Below are 19260 nucleotides of genomic sequence, written 5' to 3'. Positions count from 1 at the left end.
GGGACTGGGCAGGGGGCAATGGGGAGTCATGTGAGGTGTCTCTGGGGGGCCCCCCAAGGCAGTGGGGCCCCCAGGCAACCACCTCCCCTTGCCTAATAGTATTTACGCCCCTGCCCCCTATCAGTTACACAAGCTGGAGTTAGAGCCACTCATCAATGAGACATGTATGCATCAGAAATCTAGTTCTGATAATTGCAGCAAAGTAGTATGTACTCTTTCATTTAACCATATAGCCACCAGGCTTACAAAGGCAGTTTGGTCTCGGATATTCCTGGCTGTCAGTCTGAACCTATCATTTCCTTTAGTCATACAAGAAACATTTCTAATTGGCTTGTCTGAAGCGATACCTCCCTTTCCATAAAACAGTACATTCCAATATTTGGATCTACTCTCCCCCAAGGATGTTTTCCTTGTAGAAATTGTGTATACTGTCACTATACTATGTTGTTCATTGTTCCTGTCATTTATTTTATGTTGGTAAAACTACTAGAACTCTAAAAAAAAAGAGGATGGGTGAACATTTATCAAACATAAAAATACCAAAGCAGCATTGAGGACCTTTATTTTATAGCATCAATATAATTTCTGTATGGTCAGCAATGTATTTTTGTTGCATTCACATTTTTACTTGGTTTTACCATGGATAGCTCATTCCGTCTTAGTAATAAAGTCTTTGTACCTTGTAAACCTGCATTGTAAGGGTTGAATTAGCTTCATTGTGTGTCATTCATGACTAGCTATTTTACTAATTAGTCCATGCAACTGTGGTAATGGACAACAGATACAATATGACTTAAACAATATGACTTTTTCTTCACTGAATAGCTAAGCTGTTGTGTATTGTGCCTTGTAAACCACTGTGAGTTAGTGTTCATGTTTTACTCTTTCGTAGTTCTTGTACTTGAGTTTTATTTTTCCATATCAAACTGAGTAAAGCTGTTTTGTTTTTTGTATGTGGGCTAGTCCCCTTTACGTGTTGTGTTTATCTTGGGTTAGTCAGTTTGTTTAAATCTGCCAGTTTGTAAGAAACTATTAATGTGGTTTAGTTTAAATCTTTGCTATACTGCTATCTTAGTTTCTTAAACTATTCATTACCAGCTCTTGTCTTTGCACTTGAGGTTTATCTTGTTCCCTTTTTATAAGGTCATAATTATGCCTTATTTTTCTCTACCTTAATAGTTTTTTTTAATTCCTTCATTGTTATGTTTTACATGCTGTAATTTCCTGAAGAGTTCTACTCAAAACATGTGGGAATCAGATCTACTCTTTAATAAACTACTATCGGACCATACCTGTTTCCTTCCTATCAAGTTCTTCTACCTGCAAATAGAAGCTGGTTCAGACTGTTCAGAAAAATCCTGTTCAGGATCAAGACTGTTAAGAAAAATCTTGCCATATAAGATATTTAAACCAAATTGCATTGGATAAAGCATCTGAAGTATTTGGGTCAAAAATAGATATTTCCCACAATATAGTGGGAAGGTAAAGGAAAGGAAAGGTTCAGTGTCAACTCCTGACTACTTAACTGAATATAGCTTTATCCTGAAGTACCAATGAAATAAATGAGACCTAATTCCAAGTAAGAAAACACAGGACTGCAACTTCAGATATAATTTTGCATGTTTAATTACCAAGCACACTACAAAGTTGAAAAGAAATTTGTACACCGGCTAGAGATTTATATATCAGGCGTCATAATAATAGGATAAGCAAAGTTCAGAGACCAATTTCCCCAAGGTGTTAGGGAAAACATACATATCTAGTATGTGAAGACAGTACTGAGCTAGATAGACCAATGGTCTGACTCAGTATATGGCAGCTTCCTATGTTTCTAGCGCATATTAGCTAAAGTTTTAGATGCATTTCAGTTAAGTGCCATACATTATTTATCCATTATTATAACTGTTAAACAAGACCTTCCCTGCAGGCTCACAACCTAGGTATGCCAAAACACAATGACGGAAACAGGAAGTCTACGAATGAAACGGGCACAGCCGAAGGCCAGGACTCAGGAGAACACACAGGAGAAGCCGCCACCACCAGCACGCAAGACCTCCGCAAGCCGGCTGCCAAGACTACACCTCCGAGCATGCCCCGCGCCCACATAGTTCTAAAATGGCCGCCCTCCCAGCACCCTGGACTTTGTAGTTCTAAGAGAGACAGATGCGCTACCATCAGATGGGGCTGAAGCGAGGCGGGCATTTGTTGGTTCCTCCTTTGTGCCTTTTCCCCTTCCCGTGCCGCGAGCCTGAAAGAAGGAGATCGGGGGGACAGCCACAGCCCGCGCCTCGTTATCCCGCGCGGCGGCAAGGCCGAGAGAAGGCGGCGCTTTTGTCCCCATTCCCCCAGGCCCCAGCAGCGGGTGCTGCCCGGCCGTGGTCACCCGCCACGCCCCGCCCAGTCGCCGCGGCAGCGCCCGCCCCCTTCCCGAGGGAGCTTTCGCAGCAGCAGCCGCCTCCCCCCCCACCCCACTGAGCGCCTGTCTCAGCTCGTGTCCTCCTAGGCGGGCAGTGGTGGAAGAGGAGAGGAAGGAGGACCTTTGGCTCGCGGGGCTGCCCCCGCCCTTGCCCTTCAGACCCCGTGGCGGCGGGAGTCTTTGGCCGGGTGGGCGGTGGCGGTAGCCGCAGCAGCAGCAGCAGCAGCTCCAGCACTAATTCACATAAACCCTCAAGATGTTCTCGCGGAGGGGTCACGCCGATGTCAAGAAGTCCACGCAAAAGGCGCTGGACCCGCGGAAGGACGTCCTCACTCGCCTCAAACATCTCAAGGCACTAATGGGTGAGTGGACAGCGGAGGGAGCGGGCAAGCCTGTGACGCCTCCACCCTCGTCCTCCAGTGGGAGACCAGAGCCCGCCCGTCTTCTCGCGTGTGGGTGTAGCGGGTGAATTTATAGGGGATGGGGTCGGGCGGAGGGGCTTTCCTGGACGGCAGCTTCAGGCCCAGGGCACGGATGCTGCGGGGCGGGGGGGATCGTAACGTAGCTGAAAAGACGGAGAGGTTCGCGTGTTTGGGTCTCGCCTAGTTTTTGCCATGAGCTCGCAAGGTGTCTTTCTCTTTCTCTCCGTCTCACCCCTCCCTCCCCCGCGCCTTTGGGGATAACAAACCTGACCCATCTACAGGGCTGTTGCAAGGGGTGTGAGATTGCGCACCCCAAGTGCTTTGAATCCTCAGAAGTGTGATATGTGTGCGAAGAGAGATAATAATACATTATTCACGCTAGCAGCCAGCTTCGCCTCAGGTTGCCGCCGGCATTCCCGCTGCTGTTTCTGGCATGCCAGCAGGCTTCATGTCTGCACCTCCTCTTCTGGTCTTGCCTTTTGCCCCATCTTCACTTACCTTTTGCTCTAAAAACAACTACAAAAATCTCGTCTTTAGCCTGCCAAAGCAGGTTAGGTGAGTGGGAGGGAGGGAGGGGAACTGCTCCAAGCACGCTGTAACGGGAGGGTTGGAGGATAGGACAGAGCTAGTTCTAGGCGGAACAGAAAGAGAAGGCAGGTGTGTTCATTGCAAGCAAGGAACAAAGTGATCTGATGGTTGATACCCCCCACCCTCAACACTCAAAAAGTTGCTGTCTTCTGAAATTATTCTGTGCTAGCCTTAAAAGGGGGAGGACTTTTGTTTTTAATGATAAAGCGAGTCCTTTGTGATGTTATCTTATGTTGCTGGTAGCCTGAAGGCTTGGTAACTGTGTGGACTCTCTGGGACCTGTGTGGGATTGAACCATTATTCATAGAAACATTGTAGATTCTGAAATTGGTGCTGTCTGGGTGGTGGTGAGCTCAGCTGGGGAGAGAGGATGGCTGTTGAGTAAAATCAACATCTACTTCACCCAACTTTATCACTCTTCTGTAAATAAACAGAATACTGATCTTCCAGGAAGCTGTACAAGATAATGGCCTAGTTCTCCCTGAGTTTGGGCTGTGTCACTTTGGACTGCAGGTGGGGATCCAGATAATCACCTCCCCTGCCACCCAAATCTCTGCACATAGAAAACTAGATGTTGAGAAGGAGGCTAAGCTAGCTGTGTGTGCACATACATGGAAGAGTTTGATCTCTTGAGCCCCCACCTGCAGACTGAAGTGCAGCCCAGATACAAGTTTAGCACTTCAGTGAGAAGTAGGACAATATCTAGCTGGAGTGATTGTCACTAGTTTGCTTATTTCTGTGAGTTTATTTTAAATATTGTGTACATAGCAAATAAGGAAGAAAAGATTTATCTCTGCGTCTCTTGAAATATGCACTGTGAAGATCCTGTGATTAAATTTCATAACATCTTTTGTTCTTAGTGTATAGCTGTTTCCAAAAGTTCCAGGAAGCCCTTGATAAAAGGAACTGCTGAAGAGGAATTTCAAAGCTATGCATTATATCTTGTGGCTCCAGTTCTCTGAAAGAAGAGAACTTACTCAAATATACATTGGCTATTTTCTCTATAGGCCAAAGCATTCTAAGCTTTGAAGATGGCAATATCCTATAGCTAACTTGTTTTAAATTGTTGTTAAACCAGGAATGTACAAGCAAGTTCTTGGGTTTATAGGTAGTAATATCCCCTTAACTATCTACTGAATACATAAGGCTATATAGCAACTAGACCAAGCCAGTGATTAATTATACATGTTTCTCCATTGCTCAGAGATGGAGAAATCTTTAAACTTATATTCACTTATATTTAAACTTATATTCATAGTTATATGTGATAACTGTATGGATTTTTTAAAAAGTAGTGTTATAATGAAATATATAACACTGTATGGATTTTGTGTCTCCCAGCTCTATACATCCCAGCAAAAGTGTGAATCATGACCAAAGTAGCTATAATATTGCATTACTAAACTGGTTTAATAGATATTGATGGCCATAACTTGGTGAATTGATCCTGTCCTTTTAGTGAACTAGTTTTCACTGGTCTCAGTCATAATGTGTGAATACTATGCCCATTGTATGTACAATCTGTACAGTGTAGACATATATAGATCTATACACATGTACAGTTCTTCATACGTTCAGCACAAGTACAGCAGTACACTTCTTACGTGTAGCATGCGTTTGAGGGTTCTGTAAGCAGGTACACTTTTAAAATGAACACATGATCTGTCATTTACATAAACACATGTAAAGACTAGGGATGTGCCCAGAACCGTTTGGTGCTCCATACTAGGAGTACTGAACCAGTTCTGGCAACTGACATTTGAACCAGTTCAGATGGGGCGGGGGGTGGCTTTTTAAGGGGCAGGGAAGGCACCGCCTACCTGCCAGCGCCCCCGCCGCTCCCTCCACCAGCACTCCTCTGACAAGCGGGCTTGTGGGGCTTCAGAGTACCTCCTTGCAGCCGGGATTGGCGTCTCCACTCAAATAGCCAACACATGTGCTCACGGCACGCATGCTTCTCTCCTAAGCCCTCTGCTTGTGTGTTAGAAAATGATCCGAGGGAAGAGAGGTGACCACAAATAATGGCTGGCTAGTGAGAGAAGCATAAATTTGTGAATCCCTAGTGTAATGTCTGAATAGGGCTAATGAGTGCTCTTGTTCTTGAAAGCATATACATTTATTTTTATTGATTTCAGGCTTGGTCTGAAGCTTTTTGGTAGGGATCCTTGTTAACTGATTTAAATTAAACATAAATATTAAAACACCATTTTTGACCCATGGCACCAAATGTCAGTGAGAACATAGAGGATTTGTTTCTAAAAGATGTTCAGACTTGAGCTTTGGCAAGTTATTAGGAGAAGGGAGTTTTGTAGTCAAGGTATAACCACAGAGAATTTCTTTGTGCTCCAACTGTCCTAACCTGTTATACATTTTTGAGGGGAAGATATGTATGAACTGTATTAGTTTCTCGAATGTTTGTTCTATCTTTTCTAAAGGGACATTTTGAAAATTCTTTCCTTTTGTGGAACATTGCATGTCTTTAATAGTTTTATCTTTTTCTGGTTAATTCAAGCCAATTAACATGTACAAGTTGGGAGATTATGTAAAAGTAGAATTGCGAAATGGTCAGGCCATGTACTCAGAAAGAGAAACTGTCAGTAAAACCATACAGGAGAACAAATGCTTCCTACCTTACTCTAATGGACTAAAAAGAGGAGTAATATATGAATTTTTATTTAGAAATATGCATGGTATTGCCATGAGCATCTTGAGAAGAAAAGGTTTTGTTTCTGAGTATTGGTTTGAATTAACCATAAACATTTGAGGTATATGTAAATAGTAATTCCCACACTGTGTCTGACAAGGGAACTGTTAGTATCAGGGTTAGTAACTGTTAGTAACAAGGTTGGAGTGGATCCTGGGTCAAAGTCAAAGCGAAGATGGCCCCCTGGCCCCATTGCCACCTTTTTCAGAGAGGCATGGAGTGGGGAGCCAGGAGCAAGATGTCACCCAGCCAGTAGGTCCCCCTACATCAGGGGCCCAGGGACATTTGTTCTCCCCCCACTTTGTCCAATTGTAGCTGGACCCTTGGTTAGTATGTCTCTGACAAACAAAAAAGGTTTCTGTGAGCCCAAAATATCCACCTACTTAAGAAATTGTCCATTGTGTCCCTGCTGTGCCACCCTCTTCTGAGGGTGGGTAATTCTGTGGTGTTGGTGCATGCAGTGTGGTTGAAGTGTCATTCTAGTACACCTGATGTAGAGATGCAGCCAAATTGCTCATCCTCAGCTGTCAATTGTATATCTCCATGGGTTGTTGCTCTCCACTTGCCTTCTTCTAATCAGGATGCACACCCAGCCAGAACAGTACTATGAGGAGTGGGTTTTTCTGATGGCAAATAATTCTCATTCACACTCTAAAAGTAAACTCTTCTAGGTATGAGATTAAGTGCATTCACCTTTCAGAAACTGTATTCTTTACCTATCAGAAGTTTGGATGTCATTGATGTGAGAACTGGGATCTTTCAAGCACATTAAAATATGTACACCAATTGAAATGTGCAAATGTAAACTGACAATTTGGTTGAATTTGATTGTGATACACTTGGCATCAAGAAAAAAGATTAATAGTTTATTTAGCAGTGCCACCATTGGAACTGAACAGTAGTTGAAAAACTGGCAACAAGGTATAATCAGACTTGTGGGATAGTCATTGACGAAGTTAGGGTCAAGAAACTGACCACTGTGATTACTATCGAGACGTGCTTGAGGACCTTGAACAGATATAGACTTATGAGCAATAAAACCATGTTCTTTTTTCAAATGTGGAGGAGGTTTGGTGGAAATACTCAGGTTATGCAAACTAATGGCCTGAATAAATCCATTTTCTTGGCTACATTTGGATGATGTTAGAACAAATTTGGAAAACCCTTTTAGATGATTAGTGTAAAGTAGATGATTTTTAGTTTAGTAACCAATGTGGATCTCAAGAAATTTTTTTTGCTAGACCAGACAAACTTGTTTCTTAGCAGAGTTAACTGGTTTAGAAGAAAAAAAGAGAATGTCAGCCTTTCAGCAAAATATTTCACCTAGTCTTATTTGACACTGAAGACAGAAGCTGTCAGTTTTCTCTTACTTGTCTTGCTTCTGACATGTTTGAAAAATTCTAGTTTTCTCTAGTTTGCAGTGTGTTTGGTACACCAACATATTTTAATTTAATTTAATCTGTTTATTTACTTATAAGATTTATGTGCTGCCATTCATCATAAATGAATTCATGGTGGCTTACAAAAATCATTTTAAAAAATTGAAGTAAGACAATCTCTAAAATTGTAAAAGTAAAGCATAAAACAGTCATTAAAACAAGGCAATTACAAATAAATATATATCAAATTTGGATATAAAAACATAGTGACCTGGCTGAGAGATTTCATTTCCCATAAGGTTCCTTTGTGGTTTTCATCTCCCAAAGGGGCTCACCAGCAAAAAGGTGGTGTCTCAAAGGGACACCAGTAAATAGCCATTGGAGAGATGCTATATTGGGTCAAATAGGGACAGTTATTATCTCCTTGCTAAACATAAGAGAACCACTACTTTGAAAGTTGCCTCCTGGTACAGGTTTCGTTGATGCATAGTAATCTCCTAGAAAAGTGTCTTATAGTTCTCCCCTGTGTCTCACCCAAATGCTGTTTGGGAGCTAGCATCCTCTCCATGAAGCAAAGTGCAAACAGGAACTTGGAGTATCTACTCCATTAGTTCTTTCTTAGTCATCTTCTTAACCCAGAGGAAGTGCTATCTGCCTGCTTTTATGATAAGAGTGATGAATTATTCAGCCGGTTCTGTGTGTTCATGCAAGAACATTGAATCTTTTATCAGGGCATCTAATGGCCAGGGGTTGAACTTCAGTGTTTTGAGCAAACCTCTGTCTGTTTCTCTCTCTCACACACAATTTATTCCTGGCTCCATACTCTGCCCTCTCCATTCTCCTCCCTCCTTATCCACCCATATCATAGTACTTGCCAAAAAGTTAGAACAAAATACAATGGGAAAGACAAATTATCTAAGGTGTGACTTTTTCCTGTACAAACTACTTTTGGTAATTATTCTCATGGTGTGCAGTGACTTTGCATTCACGTATTTAAATTATTTATGTTAATAGTTAAATGTCTAGTTTTATTGTTAGCCAGCCTACTACTGTTAGGGCTGGCTAACAATTTATTTTAGCCTTTATTGTCAGTCAGTCTTACTACTGTTGTTTGACCAGGGCTTCCTGTAATTCTCCACAATTCTTTATGGGCATCATCCAGACATGTGTGAAGCACTCCAGAGTAAATCAGAAATCAACTGTTATCTTGCTGAGCTCCCCAGTCAGTCTTGGACTGGCCCACAGGGCATATTCCCGGTGCGCCCCACCCACAGGGAGCCCCTGCGCCCCACCGCACTCGGCAGCAGTGAATACTCTCACCATTCTGCTCAATACCCGGTGCCCTCCCCACATACATACCACTGCCCTCTCAGTGCCCTCAGTCTGGCTTTGTCCCCATTTACTTTATAAACTTGACCAATAGCTGATGAAAAGGACACTGCTGCAGTTATGCATACACTGTTGTTTTTTCAGTGAGTGTTTGTTTACCTGCTGGACCCTCAAGCTGATTTTTAAACTCAAGTGAGTTTAAAAAGCAGCTTTTTTGATTAATCGGGCAGCACTAATTTAGAAACTTTACATTTACTCAGTTCAGTGCATTTGAGTATCTTGGGATTGTTCCCATAGTAGCTTGCACCTGCTACAACTCATATCCTTGGTAGGTATCGATAAAACGTAGACAAATGTTTTTTCACTTAGTTGCCTACGAAGCACTGAAGCTTCTGGAAGGTAGGGGTTACTCTGTTCTTGTATCACAAGGCAAGTTGGTTGTAGCCGACTCTTCTTCAGGAAACGTTCAGTGGCTCAGTACATCAATGAATTGAGGTCAGCAGGCTTAGCCAAATGCCATGCCAGTGGAGACACCTGCATAGGTGTATTTTGGTAGTGCACACCTCTAGCCCCATTGGCCACAGAGTCATGAAAGCAGGGAGTTAAATTATACTAGAATCTTTTATTTGCACAATTAGTAACATTATTTGAATGTTTATGTTGAACCCATCTTGAATAAGGGTTTGACTAAAAAGAAATATATATTGTGCTATATCCATTGATCTAAACCAGAATTAATAATACACGTATAAAACCAATATCTGGGAGGATGTATCTATATCTTGGATTTGCCTAGATTTCTGTACTGTGCTTTCTTCAGGAGCTAGAAAAGAGCAGGCAGGATGGAAGGCTGCAAGTCATACTGTGAATAAAATAGCCTAGTGGAGGAAGCTGCTTCTTTCGCCATTCTTTGTACGTAGAAGGTCTCAGGTTCAATCCCTAGCCTCTGTAAATAGGGCTGGAAAAGATCCCTGTCCCATGGTCAGTCAGTGTAAAACATAGTGATCTAGATCAGGCATTCTCTATGTTGGGTCCCCAGATGTTGTTGGACTTCAGCTCCCATAATCCCCAGCCCCAGTGGCCTTTGGTTGGGGTTTATGAGAGTTGAAGTCCAAAAACATCTGGGGACCCAAGGTTGAGAATCCCTGATCTAGATGAACAAATGGTCTGACTTGGGATTAATATGTTCCAATTTGGTAATATGCAGCCAGTCTCTAAGAGTTGTTGGAGAGATCTTTGCTTTGATGCTTGACATAAAGACTGATGCTTGACATAAACAATTACGTAGTAATTGTTAAGGAAATAATTTCCTACCAGCTAAGCTATATTTGTGGCGGTTAGGCCTGTAGGGTTCTAGCATTACAGAGTCAAATGTCCAGCTTGTTAACTTCAAGATACTAAGGCATGGAAAGGGGTGTGCACAAAACAAATTTTGCATTCAGTTCTGAACTCAGAACTGAACTCAAAATCCACGGATTGTTCCATTGGAATAACCGAGCAAGCCGGTTGTTTTGATGGAACAACTCCATTCTGAACAGAACATTCCGAGTGCCATTTTGGATTCCAAAATGGCACTTGGAATGGGAGTGTCATAGGCATGCTATCGAGACTCCGAGGATGAGGAGGAGACAGGCAGTGTGACAGCAGAGGAGGGAGTGCAGCAGCCTCAAAGCAAGAAGTTGCAGAGGCAAATGGGACCGACTCATGGGATGTTGAAAAAGAAAATTTAAGATGTTATCTTAAATTAGCTAGTTACCTGCTTAACCTTCCCTAACATGTTCTCAAGACTGTTTTTTCACTCATTCCCTGTTTATCTTGTGTGTTAATAGCAGAATGGCCAGGAAAATGGCAAAACAGTCCTCTTATTCTCTAAATGTGTGACTACTTTGCATTTGTGTGAGTGCACATGCACATGTGTTTAAAAGATTAATTAGAGGATTTTTTAAAAAATGGAATCATTCTGATCTACCCTCAAGGGCATTTTGCATTTTGGGTACTCTGGGAAGAGCAGACACAGCTGAGAAGGTGAGGAAGCCTTTCTAAACATCTAGCCTTTTCCCCTTCAAACAAACTAACAGGAAGAGGGGAGTTTTGCAGGGGCTGTTTCTCTTTAAGGGGTAGGTCTTAGTCTCTCTATCTCTGTGTGTGTTACTTGTTAGGGTTAAGATATCACAGGGCTAGGAGTTCTTAGGGTAACCTAAAGGTAGTGTTTGCTCAGTGGTGGGGGTGGAGTCAGCTAGGGCTGGGTGAGGCCCACATTCCTTTCCTGTGACTCACATCCTGTGTGACAGTTGGAAGGCTACTCTACATATGAGGTGAAGGCCCGAGAGCATAGCGAACAGGGATAGCAAACAGGACCTAGGAGTTTTGCAGGAGTTTAGCGGGAAGTGTGCAGTGGAGCCTGGAACAAGCCCCTGCGATCACAAGGATCACAAGGAGCCTGGTGGAGAAGAGAACTTAAGTATATATCCCTCCCTCGTATCCCTCATATTCTTGGGAAAGACTGTTTGGACAGTTAAATAGTTGACCATTACAGCTGAGACCTATCCTAATAAACTATCTAATAAACGGACAATAAGCTCCCTAAATACTGTAAACAGCCAACAAAAACAGTATGAAGATAGGTCAGCAGGGGAAGGGGCACTTCCCAGTGTATTGCACAGAGTGCCACATGTACGACTATTTGCACCATGGGCAGAAGTCATGGGTGTGTGCTCGGTGCAAGGAGCTCCTGGCTCTCAGGGAACAAATCCGTTCCCTCGAGACCAAGGTGGAGGATCTGGAGAAGCTCAGAGAGGCATGTGGACGAGACCTTCGGGGATGTGATAGAGGCATCCCACTCCAGGACTGGTAGCTCCTCTGCTGTCAGTGAGAATGAAGGTCTTGGGCAAGGAGGACATCGGTCTGAGGAAGAGGGAAATGCTCCTTTAGAAGGGACCCCTTCCGTGGATGATGAGCCCATATCCTCTCGCACAGGGGATACTCCTCTGGGGGGTGGGGGCCTCCTTGTAGTGGGTGATTCAATCATTAGAGGGATAGAGAGATGGGTTTGTGACCCGCGTGTTGACTGCACGGTGACTTGCCTGCCTGATGCGAAGGTTGCGGACATTACGCAGCGTCTAGACAGGCTCCTAGGCAGTGCTGGGGAGGAGACAGCTGTCGTGGTGCACGCCGGCACCAACGATGTGGGGAAATGCAGTCGGGAGGTCCTGGAAGCCAAATTTAGGCTGATAGGTAGCATTTTGAAGTCCAGGACCCCCAAGGTAGCATTCTCAGAAATAAGTACAAGTACAGTGAGACAGACAGAGCTGAGGGGCCTCAATGCGTGGATGAGACGTTGGTGCCGGGAGGAGGGGTTTAGATTTGTTAGGCACTGGGACACATTTTGGGGCAAGCAAGGCCTGTACAAAAGGGACGGGCTGCACTTGAACCAAGATGGAACCAGACTGCTGGCGCTTAAAATCAAAAAGGTTGCAGAGCAGCTTTTAAAATGACACCTGGGGAACAGCCGATGGGAGCTGGGCAGTATCCCGTTTGGCAAAAGCCATCCTTTAAAGTGTGAGGCTGCAAAGAATTCAGATAAAACAGAAGGGGACAGAGCAGAACCGCATAAAGAACAGACGGGAGCCTGTGCCAGCAGGTCAAAGAGTCAAAAGAATAGCATTCATCAGGGGAGAGATTCAGCATATAGGTGTTTATATGCCAATGCCAGAAGCCTCCGAGCCAAGATGGGTGAGCTGGAGTGCTTGGTTGCTAACGCAGAAATAGACATAGTGGGCATAACAGAAACATGGTGGAACAGTGAGAACCGGTGGGACACTATTATCCCTGGGTATAAACTCTATAGAAAGGACAGGGAGGGGCACCATGGAGGAGGGGTAGCACTGTATGTTAAAGAAGGGATAGAATCTAACAAGCTAGAAAACCTAAGTGGACTGGAGACCTCCACAAAAACCCTGTGGGTGACTATACAAGGCCGGAAAGGAAACGTGCTACTGGGGACGTGCTATCGCCCTCCGGATCAAAATGCCGACAGTGTCTGGGAGTTGCAGGAGGAAATCAGGGAGGTGTCAAGGAGAGGCAGGGCTGTAATTATGGGTGATTTCAACTACCCACACATAGACTGGGTAAATTCACATTGAAGTCAGGACAAAAAGGTCAAATTTCTAGATACGCTGAATGACTGTGCCCTAGAACAGTTGGTCATGGAACCGACCAGAGAGAAGGTGACCTTGGATCTAATCCTGAGTTACACCCAGGACCTGGTGCGTGATGTCAGTGTTATCGACCATTTAGGGAAAGTGACCACAGTGTCATCAATTTCAGCATACATGCGGGGAGAGAATCACCAAGGATGTCTAACACAGACATTTTGAATTTCAGAAGAGGAAACTTCTCCAAAATGAGGAGTATGGTGAAAAGAAAGCTGAGGGGGAAAATCAGGAGAGTCACTTCGCTCCAGAGTGCATGGAGTTTACTCAAAACCACAATACTAGAAGCCCAGTTAGATTGTATACCCAAAAGGAGGAAAGGTACCACTAAGCCCAGGAGGATGCCAGCATGGCTAGTGGGTACCATCAAGAAAGCCATAAAAGGGAAGAAGACTTCCTTCCGAAATTGGAAGGCCTGTCCAAACAAAGAGAACAGAAAGGAACACAAACTCTGGCAAAAGAAATGCAAGGTGACAATAAGGGAGGCAAAAAGAGAGTTTGAGGAACATTTAGCCAAAAGTATCAAGGGGAATAACAAAAACTTCTTTAAGTACATCAGAAGCAGGAAACCTGCCAGGGAGGCAGCTGGACCATTAGACAATGAGGGAGCAGGGTGGATTTGATTTAAATCAAACTGATTTAATTCACGATTTAAATCACGATTTAAATCACTAGTCAGTAAGGCTTAATTTAAATCATAGTTTTCTACATAAAGACTAATTCTTGCTGGTATAACTTTAATATGCAAGTAGATGAAGATTTTTAGAATAACAACTTTTCATATTAGTTTTTTTATCCCCAGTTTAATAGGTTAATCATTCATATTTGGACAACTTTTCTGTTGTACTTAGGAAGGAGAAAAATAATCATTACCTTAATAATAACAATTTAAATAGATTTATTCAACTGAAACAATAACATTACAGCATATGTTATTTGCTTAAACAAACATCCATGTTTGTTAACTAATTTGGCTAAACAAAATATATATATTTTAAGAAACTTAGACTGTCAGCCCAGCCTACACATGAAAAACTTAAATACTGTCCTCTGTAGCTCACTCGTCATCTTCATCTTCTTCTTTGTTCATAATCTGGAAAAGAAAAACAAGCTTTCCTGCTTTATCGGGTCCCAAACGATTTCTCAATTTAGAATGAATGAGTCCAAAGGAAGAGAATATTCTTTCAACGCCTGCAGAAGAAGCTACTGCTGTTAAAAGTGAAATCATTACTTGAACAGTCTCTAAATCCAAGTGCTTAAGTGACTTCCACCAGTTCACTGGTGTGACTTTCTTTAAAATATCTTCAGCAAACATATATTTCTTGAATGGTTCCCCCTTAGCTTTGAAGTTTATTATAGTTGGCATTACAGATGGATGATTGCTGGATACCCATGTCATAGCTAACTCCTCTTCCTTAGCACTTAAGTTTTGACCCTGGTACTGGATATTGACAATATTTGCCAAAAAATGAGCTGGAGACAGTACTTGTCCCATTCGTTTTTTTAATGCTTGTAATTTAATTCTGTCCATGTGTAGTTCTGTTTTTAAGTGTTCACTCAGTTCCTTCCAAATTTCAACACCATCAGCAATAAAACAGCTATTTTTCTGTATTTTGTTTAAAGATTCAGAGATGGGTTTCAGGATGCTCAGCATATGTTCGACATTTCTCTTAAGCCCAATGTTGAGGATTTTGGCCGTGACAGTGCCATCTATTTTATCTCGATTTTGTTCACAAACTGTCATCAGAATAGGCCAGTTCTTGATATACTGCTCAAAACAGTCCACCACAGAGTTCCATCTAACATCTTGTGGGAGCGTTAGCTTGGTTCCACCCATCCTTTTCAGAGCTGCTGCAGCAAAGTGATTGTTACGGAAGTATTTAGCAATTTCAACAACATTAGTCTTTATTTCTGGAACACTTAAGTCTTTGGCTAAGAGGTGCAGCAAATGAGCACTGCAACCATATGTTATTAGCTTTGTATTCCCTTCCTGCTCTTCTAAATTTCTTCTCATCTTGGATACATTTGCAGCATTGTCTGTGACCAAACTGCGTACTAGACATTTGAATTTTTGTTCACATGTTATTATAGCTTTTACTGCCACTTCTTGTAAGTATTCTGCTGTGTGTGCATTTCCTGACGTATCAGTTGTTTGTGCAAGGAAGACTTTCCCTTCTTCTGTTGTTATACAAGCACATACAATAGGATCATTGTGGACATTACTCCACCCATCAATACTTAGGTTAACAATTCTACCCTCCAGAGCTGTTGCACATTGCTCCATTTCTCTGTCATACACTTTATCCAGCAGTTCCCCTGCAACATCTGCTCTGCTGGGTGGACTGTATCCTGGTCTCAGTGACTGAACCATATTAATGAAATGTGGGTTCTTAGTCAGACGGAAAGAAGAGTTCGTTGCATAAACAAACAGGGCAATTTTTTCATCAATTAACTCTTTTTCTAATCTGCTAGTTTTTATCACAAACTTATCTATGGTGGTTCCAGGAGGGAAAGATTTTTTCTTTCTTTTAGGTGATAGTGATATGTGGCTGTGGGTGTCTGATGATGATGCTAATGAAGCACTATCCTGGATGGATAACTCTGAAACTGTAGAACAGGAGGATGGTGATCTTGAAGGTGGATAGTTTCCAGAATCCATGAATTCCCCTAAACAAAAAAGTCAATGCTGTTATTTTATTGTTTATACAATTTCTGCTTATTATACACAGCACTGCCCCAAAAGGAATATTTGCTTTTCTTCATAACTGTACCAAATGACAGTAACATGCAGTAATAATAACAAATATAATTTTGCTCAAACATGACAGTTCAAGGCAGTCTTTAGAAATATTATATGATTCAATAAAAATGTTTACCAACCTGAAGATCCTGCCTGTTCAAATGTGTTTCTTTGGTCGTCTTCATCACAGCACTTCTCATGATGTTGCCCCATTCGGGCCACCAGGCCTTGCATTTCTTTGTTGCAGTGTTTGCATTTTGCACGCATGCCTGCCTTACCGATAGGTAAAGGAACTTCATTAAAATATTGCCAAACTGGGTCTCTTTTACGGCCTGCTGCCATTATAGGTTTTTTCCTCCAAGGAAAGAATGTGATAAACCTCAGGTCATACACACAAAAAGATCCAAAGACTTGTCTGTCTGTGGCTATGCAGTATTGTGCTCAGAAAGTTTCACTTTCATTTTGTACTGCTTGTCTGCTTGCCCCTCCCTCCTCACACTTAGTTTCACTTTCTTCTTGTGCAGATCTATTCCACTCCAAACAATCAGAAAAATATTGTTTCTATTCTATTTCACTGAACTTCTTGAAACTTAGCACTGAAGAGGTTGATTCTGTATTCATAGGTTTGTAGAACAATAGGATTAAGGTCTTTTTCTCAACTCTGTTCATGTCATAACATTTTTGCTGTGAAGAAGAGGCATGTGATCTCTGCTGAGTCAAATTCAGTTTTGAGAACTGCAAAAGTAAACCAAGCATCTGTGATAATATCTTGTAGGCAGAGAAACTGCCCAATAATCTTACAAAAACCTCTGGAAGAGCATGACATTGTGAATGGATTAATGGAATTTATTTACCAAAAAAATTAAACATATACAGCCTTATTCTACATAATTAAAAAACTAATCTTTATTTCATGATGGAATAACCTTTGGATGGTAATATATTTTCCTTAAAAAGCATTTTATTTAAAAAAATCCGATTTAAATAAAAAAAATCCGATTTTTTTGATTTTTTAAAAAAAATCATTGATTTTTATCCACCCTGTGAGGGAGTGAAAGGGATTATTAAGGAGGATATGGAGGTTGCAGAGAAGCTGAATGAGTTCTTTGCATCTGTCTTCACGGCAGAGGATACTGAGCATATACCTGCTCAGAGAGCTGAACCAGGCTCTTTAGGGATGGAGGCTAGAGAGCTGAGTCAGATAGAAGTGACAAGGGATGATGTTCTAAACTGTCTGGAAAAACTGAAAGCTAACAAACCACCAGGGTCGGATGGCATCCATCCAAGAGTCCTCAAAGAACTCAAATGTGAAATTGCCAACCTCCTTGCCAAAATATTTAACTTATCCCTGAAATCGGGCTCTGTACCAGAGTACTGGAGAGTAGCAAATGTAACACTGATTTTCAAAAAGGGATCCAGGGGCAATCCGGGAAATTACAGGCCAGTTAGCCTAACGTCCGTTCCAGGCAAATTGATGGAAAGCATCCTCAAGGATAAAATTGTGAAGCACCTAGAAGAACAGGCCCTGCTGGGAGTGAGCCAGCATGGCTTCCACAAAGGTAAATCTTGCATCACCAACCTTTTGGAGTTCTTTGAGAGTGTCAACGAGTGTGTGGATCAGGGTGATCCAGTTGACATAGCATACCTGGACTTCCAAAAAGCTTTTGACAAAGTTCCTCATCAAAGACTCCTGAGGAAACTTAGCTGTCATGGGATAAAGGGACAAATACATGTGTGGATTGCTAACTGGTTGAAAGACAGGAAACAGAGGGTAGGTATAAATGGAGAGTTTTCACAATGGAGGGAAGTAAGAAGTGGGGTCCCCCAGGGATCTGTACTGGGACTGGTGCTTTTTAATTTATTCATAAATGATCTAGAAGCAGGGGTAAGCAGCGATGTGGCCAAATTTGCAGATGATACCAAACTCTTCCGGGTAGTGAAATCCCAAACGGATTGTGAGCAGCTCCAAAAGGATCTCTCCAAACTGGGGGAGTGGGCGACAAAATGGCAAATGCGGTTCAGTGTTAGCAAGTGTAAAGTGATGCACATTGGAACGAAAAACCCCAACTTCAAGTATATGCTGATGGGATCTGAGCTGTTGGTGACGGACCAGGAGAGGGATCTTGGGGTTGTGGTGGACAGCTTGTTGAAAGTGTCGACTCAATGTGCGGCAGCTGTGAAAAAGGCAAATTCCATGCTAGGGATCATTAGAAAGGGGATTGAAAATAAAACGGCTAACATTATAATGCCCTTATACAAAACTATGGTGCGACCACACTTGGAGTACTGCGTACAATTCTGGTCACCACATCTTAAAAAGGACATTATTGAACTGGAGAAAGTACAGAAGAGGGCAACCAAGATGATCAGGGGCCTAGAGCACCTTTCTTATGGGGAAAGACTACAACACGTGGGGCTTTTTAGTTTAGAAAAAAGACAGCTGCGGAGAGACATGATAGAGGTCTATCAAATCATGCATGGTGTGGAGAAAGTGGAGAGAGAGAGATTCTTTTCCCTCTCACACAACACTAGAACCAGGGGTCACTCCATGAAATTGATTGCCAGGAGGTCTAGGACCAAAAAACGGAAGCACTTTTTCACACAATGCGTGATCCACTTGTGGAACTCTCTGCCACAGGACGTGGTGACAGCCAACAACCTGGATGGCTTTAAGAGGGGTTTGGATGACTTCATGGAGGAGAGGTCTATCAATGGCTACTAGTCAGAGGGCTGTGGGCCACCTCCAGCCTCAGGGGCAGGGTGCCTCTGAATACCAGTTGCAGGGGAGTAATGGCAGGAGAGAGGGCACGCCCTCAACTCCTGTCTGTGGCTTCCAGCTGCATCTGGTGGGCCACTGTGCGAAACAGGATGCTGGACTAGATGGGCCTTGGGCCTGACCCAGCAGGGCTGTTCTTATGTTCTTATGGGTGTGTGTGTGTGTGTGTGCTGTTTTGATCCCTTGATAATATAGGTGTTCATCTACTTGTTTGTTCAAATTAGTTTGAGTAAATTTATATTTTACAAGCTATAAATTCAGCATCATTTAAGGTGGGTCTCATGAAATAAAAAGCTTTGTCTGCTTTAAATAAAAACACACACCCTGCATTAAGAGCACTAATACATCTTGAAGGAAAGGTAGTTCAGGGCAGGGGCGTAGTGATCATTGAGCAAGGGGGGCAATTGTCCCCATACCTGGGGAGGGGTCTGGGGGACCCCAAGGCTTCCCCTCAGCCAGGGCGAACCCTTGTCCCTTCCCACACCCAGCTGGTAAGCAAAGCTCTCGCTGGCTGGGAGTGCGAGGCACGCCCCTCTCATTTCCAGCTAGCATTTCAATGAAATGTTGGTTGGGGAGGGATGGACTCCCTCCCGGGAACTAGTCCCTCCCCTGCATCTGACATCAGATGTCAGAGGAGTGGGGCAGGTGCCAAGAATGGGGCTGTCACAGCCCCGGCAGAGTTTCATTTCCCTGTC

The 19260-nt window shown here is 42.9% G+C and overlaps 1 protein-coding gene across 9 annotated transcripts in view; it reads left to right on the top strand.

The window, feature by feature from the left end:
• Positions 1–2029: 2029 nt before the first annotated feature.
• RALGAPA2 (Ral GTPase activating protein catalytic subunit alpha 2) overlaps positions 2030–19260 on the top strand; it is a 343889-nt gene continuing 326658 nt past the window's right edge. For 6 of the 9 annotated variants that reach the window (XR_008306232.1, XM_053246348.1, XM_053246346.1 and 3 more), the window contains exon 1: positions 2030–2778. Coding sequence is in view for 6 of the 9 variants with exons in the window: in XM_053246348.1 (XP_053102323.1) it covers positions 2673–2778 (106 nt within the window). In the remaining 3 variants the exon portion in view is untranslated. The other 3 variants (XM_053246353.1, XM_053246347.1, XM_053246354.1) reach the window with 3 other exon arrangements.

This window comes from Hemicordylus capensis, chromosome 4 (genome assembly GCF_027244095.1).
Source record: "Hemicordylus capensis ecotype Gifberg chromosome 4, rHemCap1.1.pri, whole genome shotgun sequence".
NCBI lineage: Eukaryota > Metazoa > Chordata > Lepidosauria > Squamata > Cordylidae > Hemicordylus > Hemicordylus capensis.
Note: the sequence above shows the minus strand (reverse complement) of the source record. Positions and strands in the feature narration are given on the sequence as shown.